This window comes from Polypterus senegalus, chromosome 6 (genome assembly GCF_016835505.1).
Source record: "Polypterus senegalus isolate Bchr_013 chromosome 6, ASM1683550v1, whole genome shotgun sequence".
Taxonomy (NCBI): Eukaryota; Metazoa; Chordata; class Cladistia; order Polypteriformes; family Polypteridae; genus Polypterus; species Polypterus senegalus.
In genome coordinates this window covers 112,932,078-112,956,959 of record NC_053159.1, presented here as the reverse complement: position 1 = coordinate 112,956,959, position 24,882 = coordinate 112,932,078, and the positions used below count along the sequence as shown (strand labels likewise).

General features: G+C 35.7%; 1 protein-coding gene across 5 annotated transcripts in view; it reads right to left on the bottom strand.

Moving 5' to 3' along the window:
• LOC120531412 (RIMS-binding protein 2-like) overlaps positions 1-24,882 on the bottom strand; it is a 374,849-nt gene that overhangs the window by 230,188 nt on the left and 119,779 nt on the right. Inside the window, exon 1 of one of the 5 annotated variants that reach the window (XM_039756808.1) lies at positions 22,766-23,231. The exons of the other annotated variants lie outside the window; for them this stretch is intronic. Coding sequence (XP_039612742.1) covers positions 22,766-23,008 — 243 coding nt within the window. The 5' untranslated portion in view covers positions 23,009-23,231. Of the gene's footprint in view, positions 1-22,765; positions 23,232-24,882 lie in introns of those variants that run through there. 5 annotated transcript variants of the gene reach the window in all.

The following is a 24,882-nucleotide window of genomic DNA, read 5'->3' as shown; positions in this document are numbered from 1 at the left end:
TTGTATAGTAGCAGGTGAAGGCAGAAAATGTAATATTTTTAAACCAAAACACACTGTTAAATGATCAATGAATGCTGGGAGAGCTGCTACATATTGGATGAGGTAAATCACATGAAAAATGGAATCTACCTTATAAGTAACAGGATACAAAGACTCAGTCCATAGTTCTTTAGACAGCCCAGATAAGTGCTGGAGAAGGCAAACTGATTTTTAAAAGCTACTAATAGCCTCACACAAGCCTCCTAAGCATAAATCTACCAAAGATGCTCAGATGAGTCTTTATTGCAGCACCATAAGGCAGCCTGAATGGTAATTAAACTCAGATTTTATCTGTAATTTAGGGTCTGCAGCTGTTAACTACTGTGCTTTGGCAGAAATATTTCCAGTTTGTGAGACAACCTTTTAAATGGTCACTAGACCAGAAAGTCCATAATACATACTACATTTTCCAGTAATTGCAATATTTTATTTAATTTAAAATAGTCTTGTGATAGTAATGACTGAAGGGTAAAAATGAAGCAACAAAGACACCCCCATTTGCATCATAAGTGCACATTTAACATTGATTTTTTTTTTATTTACTTTATTACACGTGCTTTCATAAATTATACAAGAATAGTATGAACATTCAGTATGTAGGCTGTGGCACCATGAGTTGGAAAATATCAAAAGACAAATTTTTTTTGGCCAGAGCCGGGTATGTGGCAGCTCCATGAACTGTACCATTTAACATTTGCTTTAATATAGCCAGTCTGACACCACCACCCTAATTTTTCATTGGGAAACCTCATCTCTACTTCAACCTCACTTTTGCACTTTAAGTGCTGTCACACACGTGTGTTTAGGAGACAACTAAAGGGCTCAAATACATGTGATTTCACGCTGGACCAGGGGGTGGTGAAGTGCACTAATTTTCCCTCTCAATCTTTTGGAGACCATTCTAGGGAAATCCCGCCCGGCTCTGGGGTAGCCAATGATGTCACTTCCGGTTCCGGTCCTGATGACATCACTTCCTCCACTGACCTTGTGTCTAGAGAGGCAGTTCTGTTTTGGACTCAATCTTATGCACCTGAATGTGTTTTTGCAACTGTTTTGCAGCCTTTTCTGCTGTTATGCACCTAAAATCTGGAATAGCCTGCCAATGGGAATTCGCTGGGCTGATATGGTGGAGCACTTTGAAAAAACTGCTGAAAACACATTATTTTAACATGGCTTTCTCATAATTTCACTGTAATCAAAATCCTGATACTCTGTATGTCCAACTCATTATAATAACTATTCATGGTGGCTCTAAAATCTGTACTAACCTCTACTCTCTCTTCTGTTTCCTTTTCCAGTATCCTTTTGGTGGTGGCTTGCACCACCTCCACCTACTCAAAGCACCGTGATGTTCTAACAATGATAGATAGATTAAAAGCCAGAAGTCTGTATGACCAAGTGACTCTGTGAGAACCCTAACTACAAAGAGGACTATTTCATTTATGTTAGGTAGAATGCCCAGAGGGGACTGGGTGGTCCCGTGGCCTGGAACCCCTGCAGATTTTTTTTTTCTCCAGCTGTCTGGAGTTTTTTTTCTGTTTTTTCTGTCCACCTTGGCCATCGGACCTTACTCCTTTTCTATGTTAACTAATGTTTTCTTATTTTAATTTATTTTGTCTTTTATTTTTCTTTTCTTCATTATGTAAAGCACTTTGAGCTACTTTTGTATGAAAATGTGCTACATAAATAAATGATGTTGTTGTTGTTGTTGCAGCCGGGAAAAATTATATGGGTGGCTGCCCCAAACCTTCGCAATGTCTAATGGTCATTCTTGTTACAGTGCAAAATGGTGACCTCTGACTTTAGAAATATACTTTATAATTTTACTGATTTCTGAGGGAAATGAGACAGGAATGAAGATCATTGAATACTCAATTCACTGAAGTGCTATCATTTTAAATATGATAATGAATAATTTAATTTAGAGTTTTACTCTATGAACATACTATTACAGTATGTACTTCCTACCTCAAACCAAATCTCTAGCACAGCAGATAAGTTAAAATCTAACACTGTGAGGCTGTGTTTTACTAACAGACAAAGTAACATACTGAAGTTATTAAAATGAAGAAATAATATGTTACAAACACAGCATCAACTTCCTGTATTTTCAATTTAGACATGTTTCTTTAAGATGAATGTTTTTGCAGACTGCAAAGAGATACAAGATATAATCACACAGTATGACTAAAGGGCTGCATTTTAACACAAGACTTACTATATCAGGCAGCAGTTCTAACCCCTGATGTGCTCCTGCCTCAAACAACTACTAAAATCTTTGAGAATTTCCAAAAAATATGTAATCATGAAGAAGAGGACAAATTACATTATGCTAAAACAATTTAAACAAGAAAAATAAAATGCATAAGTGCCTGTTATAAAAATTGGGTTGTGATGCAGAAAGAATCTCTCCGAGGTCCTCTGAAGTACTTTGAATGTCACCCAAATGCTTAAACTGTAATTACCGCAGACTGCAGACAAAGGGAATCTGCTGTTACAATAAAAGGGTGTGAAAATCTAGCTCAACAATTTACGTTTCTATTCTTTAATAATTTTCCTTTTCTACAAATATTACTTTGTACCCATGGAAATAAAGAGGTTCTATTAATAGGTTATTTTTGTTTTAATTAAGACATTTTTCCAGCTTATAGAATTATTTATTATTTCATATGTGGAGAAAGTCATCATGTCTCTGGAAATGTAAACACTGTAAGCCCATAAGCAATTGGTGGCTTCTCTGCTGACAAAAAAAGAATACCGCAAATAGTACATAGCCAAGCTTTGTAATTAGCAAAGGCGATATGCAGAGGTCAAACATTTTTTGAAAGAACTGATTGCACATCTGATCGCCCTTTGATTTTATATTCCCTCAGGTACAATCAAAGTCTGTTAATATGTGAATGCCAAAATAAGTCAAAAGTGAGTCTAGAAAAGGCCCCAGAGGGACTATGGCTCAAGCTCCTGATTGGTATAACCACACTTTAGTTACAACAAAAGAGTCCATAAGAAAAACATTATTCTGAAATGATTTAGCTTTAGTAAAGGTAGACTATTTACTGCTAATCATTATAAAAACACCTTAAATATAAAAACAACAGCTTTTAAAATATCTATAACTATAACTTTTGTGCAATAAAAATGATGCCTTTTTATGTTGAAATATATCTCTCATGAATATAACTGCTATATAAGCACTTAATTGTGGAAAATATTGAAGTGACCATGACAAAAATGGCCCTAATGAGACTACACTCCTTATAGTTCTTTTTGACATATATTTAATTTTGATTAGGACTTGTAACTGCCTAACTGGGAAAAAACACATAATAATGGTTTATTCTGCATGACCAGAATCACCTTAGCTAAAACTAAACCACATTTCTTGCTGACATAAATGGTTAAAACATACTGAATCAAAACTGACCTTTACATGAAAAAAACTTAAGTATATTAGTAAGATGTAATCACACTTAACTAACTACATTTTGCCATTAACAACCTTAGATAGTATGAATGCATGCGAAATCTGAAAGTAATGCATTGATTCTTATTGACAGTTAATTTGTGTCTATTTCTAATACTTATTTAAAAATAATAAAAAGACATATATGCTGTACTGACACCAAACATTCTCAAAATGAAATAATGCTAAATTTAAAAAAAATAAAAACTATTGTAAGATGCAGAGCCTATAGCTACAACTCTAGAATGATCATCCTGCAGAATCATATGACTTGGACTGTCTCTAGAACATAATTTGTTTGTTTTTTTTTTTGCATGTTATTAGTATCCTTTTAATATTGTTTTGCTGTCATCATGGGTAGTTTGTTTTTTAGTGTGACCAGCGTTACACACGTGACGTCACTGCACCAAATGACAGTGCGCATACTTCCATATCCATTGCGCGATGTATCATAGTTTGCTTGTGTTACCAATTTACTTGCTCAAATTCCGAAAGACAAGTAGCAGGCGAGTGGGGGAGGCAGGGCCCTCCTCACTCGCATACCAACCTCAGGGCATTTCCTTACCTCCGCTTAGCAAGTGAACAAGAGAACTACTTAACGGATTTAGATCAGGTTTTTTTTCTAAAATTTGCTGGAACATTTCGGATGATTTTGCAACATCTCTCATTGCGCTAAGAATCATAGATCACTTGCAGGAGCAATATACTCATGCTAATCTGAGACAGAGGCTGTGGACCGAGGTTAGGGGGAAGCGCTGACGTCAAGAGTGGGGAGCCAGGCAGGGCCCTCCTCACTGCCCTGTTTCACTGCTATGTGGGCGTAACTGCAGGAGACGGCTAATTGTTTATATAAGGAAAACAAAATCTTGATACGGTTAAGTTTTTGTTCACCTCCGGGGCCAGAGCCTTATCTGTCTTTTTAGCTTACTATACTGAAACTATTCACATTTCTTATTATTGAATTTTAATTAATTACAGTACTTGTTAATTTAAAATTAAATTAAAGTTATTTTCATTTTCTTTCTCTTCTCAGTTTTTGTCAGGTTTATGTCATCACATATGATGAACAAATTAATGTAAAATTGTCATTAATTGCCTGTGAAGTGAACCATTTCTGAAATACCTGAGAGAAGTGGAACATTTCTGCTATATATGTGCATTTGCATTTAAAATATGTTTATACTTTTGTAAATACTACATGATATTTCTCTCTTTATGTCTAAACATTGTTTTGTATTTACAGTATGCTGCATGTGTTTTACCTATGTTACCTTTGTAATTATTGCTCAGTGTGCTGGACACTAAAGTCATATGAAGAAAATTCAATGCTTGATTGCAAATTATAAAACATTTAATGCATTTAAATATTCTAATTTGCCAAATATAATTTTTACTGCAATTTTTGTAGCCTTACATGCTGTAAAAAAGAAATATGAAAAGCTAGCATGTACAGAATTTGCCAAATTGCTGTTTTTAATAGATAATATCAAAGGTAGCTAGAAGAATATCCTTAATGTGAGCTGGATCTTCCTGAAGGTCTCTTCCCAGTTGACAAAAAGAAGAGATACAATCTTGAGGTCACTGAACTGGACAACTAGCACTCCTTGGCTACGCTTGGAATGTCTGTCCATAAAGATTATAAACAGAATTTGTGATAGAAAGCAGACCTGCCAGAGTCCCACTTATTGATGACAATGTGAAACAAGCTTTTGCTCTGGTTCTATAGGGTCTAAACAGTCCAAACACCCAGGCCCAGTACCCTGTACTCCAGAAGTACCCCTCACTGGAAACCCAGAGAGATGTAGTCATATGCTTTTTGCAAATCCACAAAACAGATTAGACTGGTTGTGTGTATTCTCATGTACTACTCCAAATCCTTCTGAATTATCTTTAGTGTCACTAAACTATAAAACTACAATTGCCTAAACGGTATTTTCTTAGCCAGGACATCATGTTAGCAACTTCTTTTCTTTCAGTTGTAAAGTCAAGGTGCAAAACTTATTTGTGTTCTTTTATTCAAATAATACAAACATAGGAACTGTATAAATACTGAATAAATGTAAATAAATGCAGAGAAGATATGTGCTAACTGGTGATGGCAAACAGTAAATTAAAAAGATGTAAACTTTAAAATTGGGATAAAAAAAGTTTACAGAAATATTTTTACTATACAGTATAATGAATAATAGGAGTGCACAATTAATCATGTATCCATTGTGATTACAATTACAGTGGTGTGAAAAACTATTTGCCCCCTTCCTGAATTCTTATTCTTTTGCATGTTTGTCACACAAAATGTTTCTGATCATCAAACACATTTAACCATTAGTCAAATATAACACAAGTAAACACAAAATGCAGTTTTTAAATGATGGTTTTTATTATTTAGGGAGAAAAAAAAATCCAAACCTACATGGCCCTGTGTGAAAAGTAATTGCCCCCTGAACCTAATAACTGGTTGGGCCACCCTTAGCAGCAATAACTGCAATCAAGTGTTTGTGATAACTTGCAATGAGTCTTTTACAGCGCTCTGGAGGAATTTTGGCCCACTCATCTTTGCAGAATTGTTGTAATTCAGCTTTATTTGATTCTAGCATGAACCGCCTTTTTAAGGTCATGCCATAGCATCTCAATTGGATTCAGGTCAGGACTTTGACTAGGCCACTCCAAAGTCTTCATTTTGTTTTTCTTCAGCCATTCAGAGGTGGATTTGCTGGTGTGTTTTGGGTCATTGTCCTTTTGCAGCACCCAAGATCGCTTCAGCTTGAGCTGACGAACAGATGGCCGGACATTCTCCTTCAGGATTTTTTGGTAGACAGTAGAATTCATGGTTCCATCTATCACAGCAAGCCTTCCAGGTCCTGAAGCAGCAAAACAACCCCAGACCATCACACTACCACCACCATATTTTATTGTTGGTATGATGTTCTTTTTCTGAAATGCTATGTTCCTTTTACGCCAGATGTATCGGGACATTTGCCTTCCAAAAAGTTCAACTTTTGTCTCATCAGTCCACAATTTATTTTCCCAAAAGTCTTGGCAATCATTGAGATGTTCCTTAGCAAAATTGAGACGAGCCCTAATGTTCTTTTTGCTTAACAGTGGTTTGTGTCTTGGAAATCTGCCATGCAGGCCGTTTTTGCCCAGTCTCTTTCTTATGGTGGAGTCGTGAACACTGACCTTAATTGAGGCAAGTGAGGCCTGCAGTTCTTTAGACGTTGTCCTGGGGTCTTTTGTGACCTCTCGGATGAGTCGTCTCTGTGCTCTTGGGGTAATTTTGGTCGGCCGGCCACTCCTGGGAAGGTTCACCACTGTTCCATGTTTTTGCCATTTGTGGATAATGGCTCTCACTGTGGTTCGCTGGAGTCCCAAAGCTTTAGAAACGGCTTTATAACCTTTACCAGACTAATAGATCTCAATTACGTCTGTTCTCATTTGTTCCTGAATTTCTTTGGATCTTGGCATGATGTCTAGCTTTTGAGGTGCTTTTGGTCTACTTCTCTGTGTCAGGCAGCTCCTATTTAAGTGATTTCTTGATTGAAACAGGTGTGGCAGTAATCAGGCCTGGGGGTGGCTACGGAAATTGAACTCAGGTGTGATACACCACAGTTAGGTTATTTTTAACAAGGGGCAATTACTTTTTCACACAGGGCCATGTAGGTTTGGATTTTTTTTTTCCCTAAATAATAAAAACCATCATTTAAAAACTGCATTTTGTGTTTACTTGTGTTATATTTGTCTAATGGTTAAATGTGTTTGATGATCAGAAACATTTTGTGTGACAAACATGCAAAAGAATAAGAAATCAGGAAGGGCGCAAATAGTTTTTCACACCACTGTATGTTTATGTTGATACACTAATTGTGGAAAGTGACAATTACTGAATTCCATTTAGTTCTCCTGGTCTCTCAGAGATTGAGCTTCCCAAGTTACAAACTGCTCTAAACAGCAAATAAGTGTTGTAATTAAGCACAGACACAGTCACTACCCACAAGTTCACATCATAGGACTAAGTACGATTCAAATGCTGAATGTACTTTTAGGAGTCCAATCCCAAAAAACATCTTTTAAAAAATGCAAATATATGCCTATTCTCTTAATAGATAGATAGATAGATAGTTAGATAGATAGATAGATAGATAGATACTGTACTTTATTAATTCCCAAGGGTAAATTCACATTTGTAGCAGCTTCCACAAAAAGCGGAAATTACAATTAATGTTGAACATAGATTACGTGACACTTTTTGGCCTTTTAAATACCAAATTGAAGAGAATCTGGCATAATTTGGAAAAATGCTGTTTTTAAAAGTGTAGTGTACAAATTGTTAAACCATTCCACGCAAATATTTATACAAACATTTAAAGTCAATCACAAAGTCCAGTAAGAAAATGCACGAAAGCTAAGCAATCAGCACCAAGTCCCAGTAATGTTAGATCTGTGATATAAATTTACGTCATTTTTAGATTATTCAAACTGTCTGGCACAATTTAAAATCGTTCTGAAATAAGTGGTGCTTTATGCAAGCACAACCACCTTGTAGTTGAATAGAACTATGGAAGCATGCCGGAGCATAACAGGTCATTTTAAATTGAAAAGCAGATGCTTACAATGCTGCTTACTTTAAATAAATGTGCCTTTTGTTACAATATTTTTCTCAAGGATGGTACAGTATATAAAAATGTGTTACTAAGTACTTCTTGAGTTTGCTATATATTCACGTTATTACACTGAATGTATTTACATACATGTAGAACAGAACCATAAAGATGAATTTACATTAACCTCTTAATCTTCTATTACTGTTATTTAAGATTTTATTATCTGCTTGATGAAACACTTAATTTCTTAAAACAGCAGAACCCTATTTTAAAATTTTCATGTTCAACATTTTCCCCAAATTTTAATTTTTGAGTGGTGAGTGGTGGCAATGACTGTTTTTATGGAACTTTTTTAATAAAAGGAGGAATGTTTGTGTTATACTTAAACTTTAGTTTATAAATATTTCAATATCAGTAATACAGTTGGCAGGACAGGGTGCATATTTCATTGTAATGTTAATTGAAATTAACAGTCACAATTATAATATCAAAGGAAACAGCTATCAATTATTAATTTTGTCATAATAATGCACCCTAATGAATAGTATATTTACAAGTTTCAAGGCTGCATGATAACACAGTGATTGGCACTGCTGCTTTGCTTATCTGGTATCATGGAAATTATAATTTTGATAGTTTACTAGTGCTACTTTGTTATCTAATTGTGTTGTTTCTTTCCCATTGTTTTCATTTGCTTTATGAACTTTCTTCTTGTATACACTTCAGTTTCACAAGCATGAATTCTGGGTAGGGAAAAGCTCAAGAATACAGCCTCCTAGTCCTAACTCAAAAAGTTATCAGGTATTGTAAGACTAGTATAAAATGCAGGGTATGAATAATGTGACTATCCTTTGCATTGTATTTTGCTTTGACAAGTTAATGGTGCAAAGGCAGCTGAAATGGTTCGGTATGATAGGGTATGTTTTTAGCAACTGTAATGTATGAAAAGAAAAGGAGGTACAAGAAGAAATACCTTTATTAGGGCACATTCTTTGTTTCCGACTGTGATTCACACACTGCCAAAAGATTTTTGGAAAGCAGCTTATATATGCTTTCCAAACTACCTAAGCCAAAACTGCTGTTCTACATGCTGGGAGCTTTGTAGTATCTATTTTGGAGCTCTGTTCTTGCTGGCTCAATGTGCTGAACTACAAGCAGTCAAGAAAGGGAGATTAATAAAACAGACATCCTACCAGGCAAGCTGACACACACAGCTGCAGCAGAAAGCAATATAAAACCTTTGGAATATCTAATCACACAACAACCTGTTTAATAAACATCAATCAATTAACCTTATTACCATGCAGAGGATTTTCAATATGCTAGCATATGCCTATCTAAGTTGTCATTCATTTTTAAAATTTAAAAAATAATTAAAATGTAGAATCCTGTTCAGGTTAATATCAGGTTAATGTACACAATGCAATATTGTATTTTTTGGGCATTTTTGCAAGAATCTACTGTAAAACTTTAGAACACAATGAATTGATAGACTTGTGGAGCTGAAGCATTCAGTATAGGCTAATATCTATTCTATTATAACGAAAGGAAGATACAGCCTAGTCACATTATGTAGACAACCTGGGTTACACATTTGTGAGTAGAAACAAAGGGTTTCCATGCTCAAACATATACAGGTTCTTAGGTAGGCATAAAAAGTATGTGTAGGGTTTCTAAGAGAATAGTAGGATAGTTCAGAATTAAGTAATAGGAATCCAGGCAGTGAAAATGGCACAACAGAAGATTTCAATGTTGAATGGTGTAGCAGACGATAGTGACTTACTTGTAGCAAGCTGAGGGAGAAACCACATTGCCAAGGTTTAATTACTGGCAATTTGCTCATTATTGCCAGGTTTGTGTTTGTGGAAAATAATGGGATGATAAGTTGAAAAAAATAAAACAACTTGATATACAAAAAAAGGTATACCAGATTAATACATCTTATACTGCAATCTTGCCATTCTGTTGAGTAAAGGTTTATAAAAACTGTGATAAAACATAAAGATTGACTGAGATGCGAATATGTTTATGTGAAAAATGGGAACCATGAGACTAATAAAAGCCTACAACAAACCTATCACTCATTATTTGAGAATATCTTCTGCCATTGTTCACAAACTAACTGAAAGAGAGTTTATACTGTATAAAGCAAATGATGTTTTTATATACACTAGTGTAAAGTGAAAAAGAACATCCAGAAATCCAGCTTAGAATATCGAAGTACTACATAGTAAATACAGTATGCAGAGAGAAGAATGTTGGGTTCCCAAGGACAGTTGTGCATCACAGGACAATACAGACTAGCAAAGATGATACTACTGCTGTCAATAGGAAGTACTCACAGTGATACAGAAGCAGTTGTTTCTGTTACCAGTTGCAGCAGAGTACTCTATGAAGTGTTCTTCATGCTTGGTGAATGTCATCATGCACCATCTGTGCAATTAACAGAGTTTATGTATGGTTGTATACAGGACCTTCGCCAAGCAGATTTTTTCTGTCAAACTCCAGAGTAAATTGGACAGGAGATGTCTGCAGTACACTGCAGTTAGTGATAATGAGAAGAAGAGAGTACTAATTGCCAAAGACATGGTTCTGGACAGCCTAGACGTACAGCTTCATATCAAGGCCAGCACAGCAGGAAAGACTCTGTGGTAGAATGAACAGCCACAGCAGAATACATCAAAACTACTGTTGTTCCCAAACCATCTACTCAAACTATATGCGATCATCTTTTTGAAACAGAACTTACACTTACTCATTCTCACCACTACACATGCCTACAGTGGTGCCTTGAATGAGCAGTCTGTAATTTTTTAACTGAAGAAAGTGGATTCTGTCTGGGGATGAGGGATGGTCTTGTGTCCAACATAGAGTTGGTGGGTGGCTATGTTATTGTACATATACACTTGGTTCTAACATTGTCCATACTGGGTATCATGATGTGGTGTGCTATCACCTGTAGTGCTTGTTTGTGTCTTGGATTTTGTGACTTGGACTCTGACGAGTGCCACCTATGTCAGGGACATAAGAAATCTGCACGAAATTAAAGATTGTTCCAATAAGAATGTCAGCCGACATTCTGCGTATGATAATTAATTGTGTCATAGAGGCTGTTCATCAGCTCTCCTGGTCAGCACATTCTCCCTGACTGAGCTTGTGTGGGTCTGGATTGGACAGTGTGTCTTCCACACCAAGCCATCATCAATGTACCTCGACAAGTTGTGCCTCCAGGTTTAATGGGCATGGACTATCATTCTAAAGGAAGACATTAGTCATGTGTATGATCCTAGAGTATAGTAAAAATATTTCACTTTAATAATAATGTGAGAATGCTGTAACACGACACTCTGTGCATAATAATTTATATACATCATATCACCTTTGTGTCCTTGTTCTTATCATCATGAAAATCTAGATGAGGATAGGCCATTCAGCCCAACAAAGGTCACCAGTCCTATTCACTTAATTCTTCCTAAAAAAAAAAAATCAAGTCTACTAGCTTATTCCAAGTGTCTATGGTTCTCTGCGTATAGAAAAACTTCCAAATATTTGTGTGAAATTTACCCCTAACAAGTTTCCAGTTGAGTCCCTATGTTCTTGATGAACTCATATTAAAATAACAATCTGGATCTACTGTACTAATTCCCATGATAATTTTTAAACACTTCAGTCACGTTTTCTCTTAATTTATTTTGCTTAAAATGAAAAGACTCAGCTCTTTTAATCTTTCTTCATAATTCATCCCTTGTAGCCCTGGAATCGGCCTAGTCACTCTTCTCTGGACTTTTTCTAGCGCCACTAAGTCCTTTTTGTATAATATGCTCCACTTTGATCATACCCTTGTGTTGCTTCATAATAGAATATCCGCATTAACACACTCAAATCATTCTCCTATCCAAATATTAGTAACATGGTGTGATTCCTATAGAGTATTTTTTATCTTGCCACTAGAGTGTTTTAAATAATTACAAAGGTAGCTGTACAAATTAAACAACCAGCAGACCCCCGTGATCCTGTATTCGGATTCAGCGGGTTAGAAAATGGATGGATGGATGGATATTACTAATTATCTTACATTTTGTTCCTGATGGTATGAATCTTAATATATTACACTTCTGAACCTAAAATAGGTGTACTTCTGTGTGAATGTAAAGAAAGATGTTAGCTGCATAGGACCTCCATCTATTACATCACACACAACTGCTGGTTGGGGATTCTTTCTGTGATTTAAAAGAAGTATGTATCAATTAATAAAATAATTGTTCTCGCATGACACTATCTTACACCTCCAACAAATTCAGAGGAACAGCAGTGAACAGAAATATTCACTACTTTAGCATTTGAAGAATTTTCTGAATATTCTGCAAATACTTTTTTCCATGTATAAAATGTTCTACCACTCCACTGAAAAATATCATTTAAATAAGAAAAGATTTACCTCAAAACATCTACTTACAATGAAATTTTAAACTTATTATAAATGTGAATTTCAAAATTCATAATTTTATAATTCAAGCGGGTAAGTTCTTCCTGATTTGATACTCAAAACAGCTATTTTCTCTAAAAAAAAAAAGAAGACATTATTAAATAACATAACCACACTACATTTTATAACTGGCACAGACAAGAGACAGATCTATATTATCCTGGCGTTGACACTATGGCCTTAAAAATGTTTTACAAGCACAGTATTGCCAGGATGCAGTGGGTCACTATCAGGTCAAAAATGAATCATTGTTCTTCATTCAAGGTAGCAGGCAAAAGCTGGGCCAATCTGAATCTACACAGCAGGAAGCCAAGCATATAATGCAATAAAATCATTCAAAGGAAAGAATTACTCAGTCAGCTAGACTGTACTCACACATTGGTTTTCAATCACAACACCTTGAACTCGGGCAGATTATGTCTCTAGAGCGTAGTTTCATTACTGCACTGCTAAGATAAACAAAATGGGCTGACAACTCATGCCAGATAATTTACTAACAAACTGCATGAAAGGCAACACAAAAAGTCTGGTTCTAATTTTTATTCAACAAAATAGCATTTAGTCAGAAATTCAACTTAAAATCCAACAAAACTTTACATTCATTTGTTTATATGCAGATATCAAAAGGAGTGGGAGCAAAACACTGGATAAGAGAAGCAATATTTAACATATTAAAATTTCTTTTTCAATTAAGAATTTGACAGAAGACAGAAATTTGGGGATTATTGCTTGACAATTTTATGACTGCATCTTGACATTCTAGATATGGTTTAAAAATTCACTGTCTAACCCAAGTGAGTATCAGTTCAACTGTAAATATTGAAGGATGGAAGATATGGAGTGGATCAATGTTATGTTTAGCAGTGATGTTATGGACACAGTGCTAAAGCAGGTCATTACACTTAGTTGATTATTATTATCCTATAACTAGGATAAGAATCTATACTAATAAAAGGCAAAGCCCTCACTCACTCACTCACTCACTCACTCATCACTAATTCTCCAACTTCCCGTGTAGGTAGAAGGCTGAAATGTGGCAGGCTTATTCCTTACAGCTTACTTACAAAAGTTGGGCAGGTTTCATTTCGAAATTCTACGCATAAGGGTCATAACTGGAAGCTATTTTTCCCCATATAATGTAATGGAGTCTTGAGTTGAGATGGCGTGGGGCGGAGTTTCGTGTGACATCATCACGCCTCCTACGTAAGTACGTAGAGAACAAGGAAGAACTCCAAACAGCGATGAGCACAAAACGCCATTTCACAATTGAGAAGGCAGAAAAACATTATGAAGCAAATGATGCATACAAGCATATTCATAAGTACAGCTACTGCGGAAACAAAGCACGGCGTGAACCGTAAGTTTATATTAAATTAAGTTCATAGACAGGCTGCCACTAGCGCTTGTAATTTAGTGCCTGCCCATATAAGGCCGCCCATCAGCGCAATCCAATACAAACACTGCCGGAAATGTTCACGGGTGAAGGACTGTGCTTATGCAGAGGAAGATGAGATGGTCAGGGTGGTGTTTGGCACAAACTCATTGAAACTGCGAGAGAAACTTTTAAGTGCCGGGTCTTAGCTGACATTACACGAGATGGCACCAGTACAGCTGGGAACCTTCGATGCAAGAACACCAAGCTGCTCACGTGAACTGACGCAATGCGCAGACAAAAGCAACAGTTCCAAAGAGTGCTGAACAAAACCGAATTACACAATTGAGAAGGCAGCAAAAAATATGAAGCGCCTTATACATACAATCATATTCATAAGTGCAGCTACTGCGAAACAAAGCACACGGTGGAAAAGTGAATGTCCTGCTAAAGGAAGACAGTGTAAAAAAACCCGTGCATGCAGTTTGTCACATCACAGATAAAAAGGAAGACGAGCTGTTTATTGATGCAGTAAGGAACTAATCGATGAATGAAACCTCTTATCTTTACAACGATTGACAAACACGGAATGTAACTTGAACACATCCTACAAATACGAGCCTGATTGAAAGAAATAATGATAATCAAATCCTTGATGACAGCAACATTCAATAACACTCACAAAACAATTACTGTATATTGACAATCATGTTACGCTATTTTTAAAATGTTCCCTTTTTTTTTCATAACTTCTACTTCTCCACTGCGGTACACGGGTATATATATAAATGTATATATATATATATATATATATATACCCCGATCTACAATACATACTTTAGCATAGACAAGCCACACGCTGTGGCGCAATTGTAGAGTCTTCGCCTCTAACGCCGACATTCGAGGTTCGATTCCCGAGAGGGGGTGTACTGACTATGTACGCTCGCTAACCGATTCATTTTACCTTCGATCTCCTTGGTTTGGGACGTATGAAAAATATTAGGTTAACGCAGAATCATGTTACGCTATTTTTAAAATTTTCCCTTTCTTAGCACAAGCACAGCTGAGAAGCTTCGATGCATGTACTCCATAACGCGTTAAAAATAACGATTTAATCACACTTTCAATTCCAAGCAAACGGAACTTTTGTCAATGCATGATTTCCTGGTACATCCATTACACTGATGCACACATCACAGCTACAAAAATGTTAGAGTCGGAATAAAGCGCTCCCTACGACTGATCATTTCGACTACCCGAGCGAAGCCTTGATAAAAGCATGGTTTTGTGCACACTGAAAAGCAAGCAAAATTAGATGCATTACAGAAAGCGGACTTTGTGGCTCTTACTGGGGATCATTGGACTTCCGTGACCGTTAGTAATTCTAAATACATCTAATTACAAAATGTTCAATGATCACACTGTTTTAGCCTAATGTACAAAATAATTTTGGCTAATGTTACTCAGAGTTTAAAGAGTAAGCTGGTCAAATTACCTTTTATGTTTCTGACTTATTTTTTTAAGAAGAAAACTGCACTTTATGTTGAAATTTTGGTTATTATTATTTAAAGACAATACTATTCTGAAAATGTACTTAAAGTACTTAAACTACCACTTTATTTTTAAGTCTGCCCAATTTTAACCAGGGATGATATTTTTGTTTCTGTTTTGAATTCAAATGCAGTTTAAAAGCTTTTTTTTCAGAAATTAAAACAGCTTCAGTTTACAATATTCATGTCCATGTCTATTATTTGATTCTGTCGCCCACTAAAACCGTTTTAAATTAAAAAAAAAACATTTGCGATTTGGGGCAAATTTACGTGTGCGATTACATACGATTAATCAAGATTAATTCTTACACAGCCTCTAATTAATTGGATTAATTTTTTTAATCGAGTCCCACCCCTAATATATATATGTAGATATATATATGTAGATTTGTATATATATGTGTATATACAGTATATATGTAGATATGTATATGTTGTATATACAGTATGTATATATGTGTGTGTGTATATATACAGTATGTGTATATATGTATATGTATATATATGTATGTGTGTATATGTATATATATAACTGTATATATATGTGTATAGATGTGTGTATATATATATATATATATATATATGCCAGCAACACTCATGACAATGACAAAACAATTACATTGTCAATCATGTTACGTTATTATTAAAATGTTTCCTTTTCTTTTACTTCTCCAATCGCAGGTATTTTGCTATATATATATATATATATATATATATATATATATATATATATATATATAATATAAATAGATAGATATGACAACAACACTCATATCAATGACAAAACAATTACATTAACAATCATCTTACGTTATTTTTAAAATGTTTGCTTTGCTTTTTCATAACTTCTTTAACACACTACTTCTCCGCTGCGAAGCGCGGGTATTCTGCTAGTGGTAATATAAAAATGATCGTATTGGCATATCACTTCTGGAAAATGTTATCCAGTCTAACACTGGGGAACCTTTGATGAATCCTCCATCTGAAGTGAACTTCAACAAATAGTAGCCTCTGTGTTTAACGCATAGAAATTGTACAGGCTGTTTAGATTAAATAGGCTGAAATCAAACAAATCTCCAGAACCATATAATATTTACCCTCAAGTTCTTAAGGAGGTTAGCAAGTACTTATATAAACCCTTGTATTTTGACTCACAGACACCTTGGTATTTAATTGTCTGTCTTCAAGAACAACTAAATCCCACTGCATAGACATCTCCTGATGTCAAACACAGTTTGATGTAACCAAGGTTATTATAGTTACCGAAAACTAAAATCAAACCTGAAACTATTAATAAAAAAAAAGCATTTTCGTAAACTGAAATAAAATAATAATCAAAACTGAAATGAAAAGCAAAAACTAAACAAAAAAAAGTGGCTGATAATATTAACTGAAATAAAGTAATAATACAGTAAAGTAATAAAGTAATAATTTACTAAAAACATTTTTAGTTCTCACCTGACTTACACAAATGATAAGCTGGGCTGTAGGGGTGCCAAAATTTAATAAAAATTAATAAGAATTTTAGAATATCCATCCATCCATTATCCAACCCACTATATCCTAACCACAGAGTCAATGTTTTTTGAATAAGTATTCCTGCGTTCAGTCTTCATACCTTGGAACTTTTAACTCTAACACCACAAGCCACACACATCTTTTCATCTAGTGAATGGCGTCTGGTGACAGAGCGCGTGTGTTGACACATCCAGCATTTGCGGTGACAGAGCAAGCTGAATATGGGTGTGTAAAGCATGTGAAATAGAAAGTGATTTACTATGTGAGAGTAGTAGAAGTTCTACAGGAGCTGATAATCACAGCATGATAGATTCTGGTTCAAGTGTAAGTGAAGCATACCAAGATGACGAGTTTGCTTTGAAAGTGCTCAGCAACTTTCAAAGTTGCCTTTCACTGGATCTCCAGGCCTCAAGAGACAAGTATTTGATACGGATAATCACTTAACAGAATTTCAGTCTGTTCACCCATGATTTTAGCTGTAATTCTGACTGAGTTCAAGATACAGCATGTACACAGCAAATAATACAATAGCACACAATAAGCCAAATTCTAGGCTGCATGCGAGTCTGATGTCCATTATTATGAGTTGCGGCATTTCTTTGCACTTCTTATATTTCAAGATGTAATTCAGATGCCTGAAGTCAGAATGTGCCGGTCAACAAAACGTTTACTGTATGGACAGAAAAATCACAAGTGAGTAACGTTTCAGTTTAGTTCTCAGGTGCCTGTGTTTTGTTGACAATAATTCACCTACTATTTTGCACAGGATGAATCATTTTTCAGAATAAAACAGCACTGATTGATAGACTGACAAGGTCAACATACAAGATCAGCATATTGTTGTTGACCAATCACTTTTGCTTTAAAAGGTCGTTTAACAATGAAAGGTTACAAACCTTGTAAAATTCCTGAGTTGGCAATGACTCTATAGAACTACAGATACAGGTCTGCCAACTGGTGAAAAAATGAAACCTTCTAATGTGTTTTTCTATTTATTCTTTATTTATTATTCAACTTGCTTCGTTTTACATTCACAACTCAACATACCTGACATTATGAAAATAATCTGGTAGCTGAATTTAAAAAAAAATTGTCCCCCTCTTTTCAATCTTTCTCTCACTCTCAAAATAAAGAGTTGAAATAGTCATACTCTTTTTGTTCTTAACATAAGCCATGTCATACATATTGCATATACATATAGTACTGTTGCAACACCCAGTCCAGGGATTTTTCCTGCCTTGCATCCAAAGCTGCTGGGATAGGCTCCATATTTCCTGCCATCCTGATATGGATAAGTGGATTTACAAGCTGTATACAGTCACATGAAAAAGTTTTGGAACCCCTCTCAGCCTGCTTAATAATTTACTTTCAACAAAAAAAAGATAACAGTGGTATGTCTTTCATTTCCTAGGAACATCTGAGTTCTGTTTCTGTTGGTGTTTTCTGAACAAATATTTTTAGTGAAGCAGTATTTAGTTGTATGAAATTAAATCAAACGTGAAAAACTGGCTGTGCAATAATGTGGGTACCCTTGTAATTTTGCTGATTTGAATGCATGTAACTGCTCAATACTGATTACTTGAAACACCAAATTGGTTGGATTAGATCATTAAGCCTTGATCTTCCTAGACAGGTGTGTCCAATCATGAGAAAAGGTATTTAAGGTGGTCAATTGCAAGTTATGCTTCCATTTGACTCTCTTCAGAAGAGTGACAGCATGGGATCCTCAAAGCAACTCTCAAAAGTTCTGAAAACAAAGATTGTTCAATATCATGGTTTAGGGGAAGGCTACAAAAAGCAGTTTCAGTTTCAACTGTAAGGAATGTAATCAGGAAATGGAAGGCCACAGGCACAGTTGCTGTTAAACCCAGGTCTGGCAGGCCAAGAAAAACACAGGAGCGGCATATGCGCAGTATTGTGAGAATGGTTACAGACAACCCACAGATCACCTCCAAAGACCTGCAAGAACATCTTGCTGCAGATGGTGTATCTGTACATCATTCTACAATTCAGGGCAATTTGCACAAAGAACATCTGTATGGCAGGGTGATGAGAAAGAAGCCCTTTCTGTACTTACGCCACAGAGTCACTTGTTATATGCAAATGCTCATTTAGATAAGCCAGATTCATTTTGGAACAAAGTGCTTTGGACTGTTGAGACAAAAATTTAGTTATTTGGTCATAACAAAAACCGCTTTGCATGGCAGAAGAACGACGCCGCATTTGGTGGAGGTTCCATCATGCTGTGGGACTGTGTGGCTAGTTCAGGGACTGGGCCCTTGTTAAAGTCAAGGGTCGGATGAATTCAACCCAATATCAACAAATTCTTCAGGATAATGTTCAAGCATCAGTCACAAAGTTGAAGTTATGCAATGACCCAAAACACAGTTAGAAATCTACAAAGACATTCATGCAGAGGGAGAAGTACAATGTTCTGGAATGGCTGTCACAGTTCCCTGACTAGAATATCATCAGAAATCTATGGGATGATTTGAATCAGGCTGTCCATACTTGGCAGCCATCAAATTTAACTGAACTGGAGAGGTTTGGTATGGAAGAACTAAGTATTGATGTGATATCTCTGTTGGGGTGCCCAAATTTATGCATCTGTCTTATTTTGTTATGATACATATTGCATATTTTCTGTTAACCCAATAAACTTAATGTCACTGCTGAAATACTACTGTTTCCATAAGGCATGTCATATAGTAAAAGGAAGTTGCTACTTTGAAAGCTCAGCCAATGATTAACAAAAACTCAAAGTCATTTTGTAGTTCTGTCCATACTCCTATTACCTGCTCTTACTCTGCTCATTAAGGGCTTATTGTTCTTAAACATGAGCTATTAAAGTCTCACTACCCCTAACCCTGACACCACATGCTTGTTTTTCTTTGTTTCTCTCAATACAGTTAGGTGGGGTCTGCACACTGTTTCAAGCCTAAGAGCCCTGTTCTCCCTAAACCCCCGTGATCTTCATGATCACACCTGTCAGTTTACAATGGTATTTTAAAGTGGTTGGGAGCATGCTCTAATAGCACGTTGCTGCATCCACCACATGATGAGCAACCTGGATTGGGACCCGAGTACAGCGGGTGACACCTCAGCACCACACTGGAACAGTGTGAGGTTTTTTACGGTGGCTAGAGTGCCAATGCTGCTACCAACAAACACGTTTTCTTGCATGTTGGAGAACCTGCTTGCAGGGCTGGATGTAAATTAATGTCACACCCAGGATGAAGCAATTGCAGGTTAGGGGCCTTGGTCAAGGGCCCAACATAGTAGAGTAACTTCTGGCGTTTAATTTGCCGATGCAGATTCCTAGCCTCAGAGCGACCACTACACCTGGTATTATACAGGTCTTAGCTAAACTGACTTGCTTATTACATAAATAACCCTCTTTAACACAGACTACTGGTAGAAAAGGTCACAGTCAACATTCAGGGAGATGCATTTGGAATTGCAGCTTGGTCTGTAGTAACACTTCAAGCTCTCTCATTTAGCAGAAAAGTGATTTCCTGCCATGATCAAACCTACTGTCTATCGGTTTTCATTAACACTATAATCTTAATGTTTTAAGTTAATGTCGCAAATTCTGTAATTTTAATGTGTTGGTTAATATTTTTCAACAACAGCCTAATATTCAGAATTAACTTTTAATGCAATTTTATTAACATTATTTCAATCCCATTTTGTATTTTCTTCTCTACATTGATGCTATGTTTTCTTGTTCAATTTTCATGGCACTAACCATATTGTTAATAGCAAAGTCACCTGTTACTAGTCATGTGATCGGTCACATCACTATGTGTGATATCATTAAATTGCTCTTCGGTTTGTTTATTTCAACTTTGAGTATATTTCTTTATGTTAATATTTTTTTGATCGGTTCTCTCATCTCTATTTTGGTTGTTGTCTCAATCCTAACTATTCTTTTGGGAAGTCCCTATAAAGGCATCTTTTTATTTCCGTGTTATTCTGGCCTCTGTTAAGTCCAAAGTTTTCACATTTTGACCTTGGCCACAATAGTATGTGGTACGAGTGTATGCTAACAGCAAGCAACTGTGAATACTTCTAAAACTATCAGTGTAATGATGGCAAATGGCCGAAACCACTACCTTTCCATACAGTCTTCTGCCTAAAGCACCACTCTATAGCATTAATTTAAGCTCAGCATGTTTTTTAGTACCTGATATTCAGGACTAAGACACACTTAATAACTAAACCCAACAATGACATTTTTTAATGAATCTGAAGTAACAGACAAGTTGGTGTTAGGAAGCAAAGACATGGTCATAACAGGTAGAATAGGAATATTTGGATAAGTTTCTAAGGGAATCCATCATTATACATGTACACAGATGAGAGAATAGGAAATGCTGACAACTTAAGAGAACAAAGTTCCAAGTCTGTGCAATGAAGAGCATCTACAGCATACTATGAAACAGTGGCTACTTACAAAAGAATAACCTCAAAGCAATATTGTGCTAGGCAACAAAAGAAGCACCATGCCTAAATAACTTTTGCTGCTTCACAAAAACCAACAGAGACTGAAATAGCCTAAGTATATTTAAAAAAAAAATGGAAGTTCATTGAAGTCTCCCTGGGACTCAGATTAAACCACAACTCAAGCACTGTGAGATACTACAGCAATATAAATTCATGAATCTCTGTGATTTCTAAACATAAAAACAAAAATCTAGTTAATACAGTATTTCTTTTTCTTTCTGAAACATCCCCAAACACAATGAACATAAGCATAAAATACATACAATTCTCCAGATAATCTCAGTGAGGATAGTTAATAGGTTATTATGCAATCTAAAAACCTTGGTACGCTATATAATTAATAACAGACCACAGTTAAAATACTGTCCATGATATTTTAAGGGCTCTATTTTTATTTGGCATACTGTATAGCATAAACATTTACTATGAAGAAAATAACCACATTGAAAAACTGTTTTTCTATTGAATTTTACTGTTCTTATCAGAAATCTAAACTGAAACTTTGCAAAATGTTTGATATAAAACTATATATATATATATATATATATATATATATATATATATATATATATATATATAAACCCAGAGCTATCCCAAAGATATTTTACGTGACACTGACATTTACCTTAGTCAATTTTTTAATGATTTATCACAATATATGTAATTTTCTGTACCCATACAACACAAAAACATGATTTAGATTGAGTAATCATTTCATTATGTCATTTCAATGTTACGACTTAAACAAACGGAAAGTGATCTCTCAGATTTACAACAAATGGTTTACAGCTTATAACATATTCATTTTCATATTTTTTTCTAATTATGCTGCTAAACATTAAAGTAATGCTTTTCAAGATTAAGCATAATAATCCATACATTAAAACAAATTGTTGCTAAAAGGAAAATAAGAGTCATTTCCCTCTATCTAAACTATGAACGTCATCTGCCTTCCATAGCAATGGCAATAATTTAAACAGAAAGGAACATAAATGATGTAAACTCAAGGTACAGCTGATAGATGGATGAATGAATGCAAAAAACAATAAGCTTGCTTCATAAAAAGTTTGTTACAAAGCTAAATAAAGCAAGGAGAGACAATATAAAAAAATAATAATAACAAGGAAACCTTCTATTGCCAAAACAGAAAATGTCCATGAGCTTCAATAACCAAAAACAGTGATGGGCTTTAAAGTTTAACAGGCAGTTATAATATTTAATTTGGCCTACCTTGCCAAAAGTAGCTACTTCACAACCATTTAATCCCTCATAGACTGAGTGGTGTCGTTTTCCCAGTATAGATGCCTTGAAAGAGGCAATGCCAGTGAGAGTAGGCACAATGGGGGAACCTGGCGTCTTGATGCCTAATTCTCCACTTTTATTTCTCTGGGGAACCACAGCTTCTCTCTCTGTTTGATTCTCCATTTCTGTGTCTGCAGCAAATTGGTCCTTTCTGAGACTCAGATCATACATCACTTGCTGTCAGTGCTGGCCTGCTGTCAGTGCTGGCCTGCATGAATACAACTCCTATATCACGTCAGAAGAGCATGGTCGCACCAAATTAAAATAAATCCAAAATACGTTTTTTAATGATGCAGGATTGATAAATGCACAGACACACCTTTAATGTCATAGGAAAATGTAAGAGTCAATATTTCAGATCAGGCAGAAAAAGACTGCTTTAAAATAGACTTGTTCTAAGCTTTCCATTTTCTTGTTTATGAGTAGGATTTAGAATAATTAAACACAAAGACAATGTGTTCTTGATCTCCTATGATTTCTTGTTTCATTTTGAAAGTCCTTTATCATAAAAACAGAAAAAGACATCTAAGCGGCCAGATCGCTGTCATTTTTTCATAAGAAAATCAAGCAAAATTAACCTATTTGATTCTTCAACATTAATATCTACTCTATCTTGTCTGCAGCCTGTGTTTAAATAAAACTCAGACCATTAAACCTAGAATGACGTGTGTTGCTTCATGCAGAAATACTGATACACTGCATATTTCTAACTCTGAAATGATATACTCATAACAGAAAATAGCCCTACCTGCCCAAAGATAACGCTACCACATAACCGTAAAACATTATCACAAAGCTCCCCAATCTGAGCTTCGACATTAGTGTCCTGCATCTCTTCTTTACTGTCTCTGTTGAAGCATAGCTTTCAAGAACACAAGATGAAGCATTTATAGTTGCGTTGATTTCCTCCAATTTAATTCAGCTCTGGTTGATGCACTAGCCTCTATATTCATCAGGCATCACAAGGCTTCCTGTCAGTCTTGCCCCAAGGTGTTTCAATTTGTATGCCATGCCGATTCACGTCTGTCTCAGGGACGGAGAGACTTTGCAGTGCTCCTCTAATATTTCATTTTCACAGCAGCACAGCTAACACTGACTTGGTTCAAGGAACTGCTGTCCATCCTCATTCCTCACCATAGACCTATCAAGCTTATAACAGAGGGATGCCTACACCTATCAGGCAGAAGAAACTCCAGGGAGCTGACCAATCGGACTGCAGAGTGAGCCCGTTTCCATGGTAATGATGCTGGAATGGTGAGCCTGCTCTCTCTGTTGATTAAAAGGAGTGCAAGCACAAAGCAAGGGAGTGCAGGCACAGGGAGCTTTGTTCATTTGGAAACATAAATGGTTTATTTTATTTTGTTCTGTTTCATATAAAAAATATTTATCCTAAAGATGCAAATTTCCTTTTCTGTCACAGTGTATTTCTAACACATTTCAGTTTCTGCAGTTTGGACCTGAAAACACTAAGTAAATACACCAGGAATTACATTTAAATATTATAAGCAGTTAGCAAAAGACCAAGTCAATCAAAAATAAAACATGCTAATATTTTATCCAGAAAATAAGTAACATCAAAACAAACCAGTAAATCTAAGAAGGCAACTTAAGTACTTCTCATATAGCTGTTACCAAGACAGAGAAATAAAACATAAAATGACTAAAAGAAAAATATATTATATTTGATGCTGGTTAACTGAGGTAGCTCTTTCCCCAACAAGGTAACACATCAACCCATCCATTGACCCACTCAATCTAGTTTAGAAAACAGCAGCCAGGGACTGTTCTGACAGCATTGGGCAAAAGGCAAGAAATGTCCACTGACATACAGCACACTTGTGCATGCACCACTACTCACTCATTAATCAAACAAACATGCACATCTTGGAAATGTGTAAAGAAAAACCAGAGTGCTTACAGAAAAGCCCACATACAGAAAGGGAGTATATGCAAACACCACATGGATAGTGCTCAAGTCAGGATTTGAAACCAGGACTTTGGCGGTGTGAGGATGCAGCATTAAGTCCTAAATCACTGTACTGCAC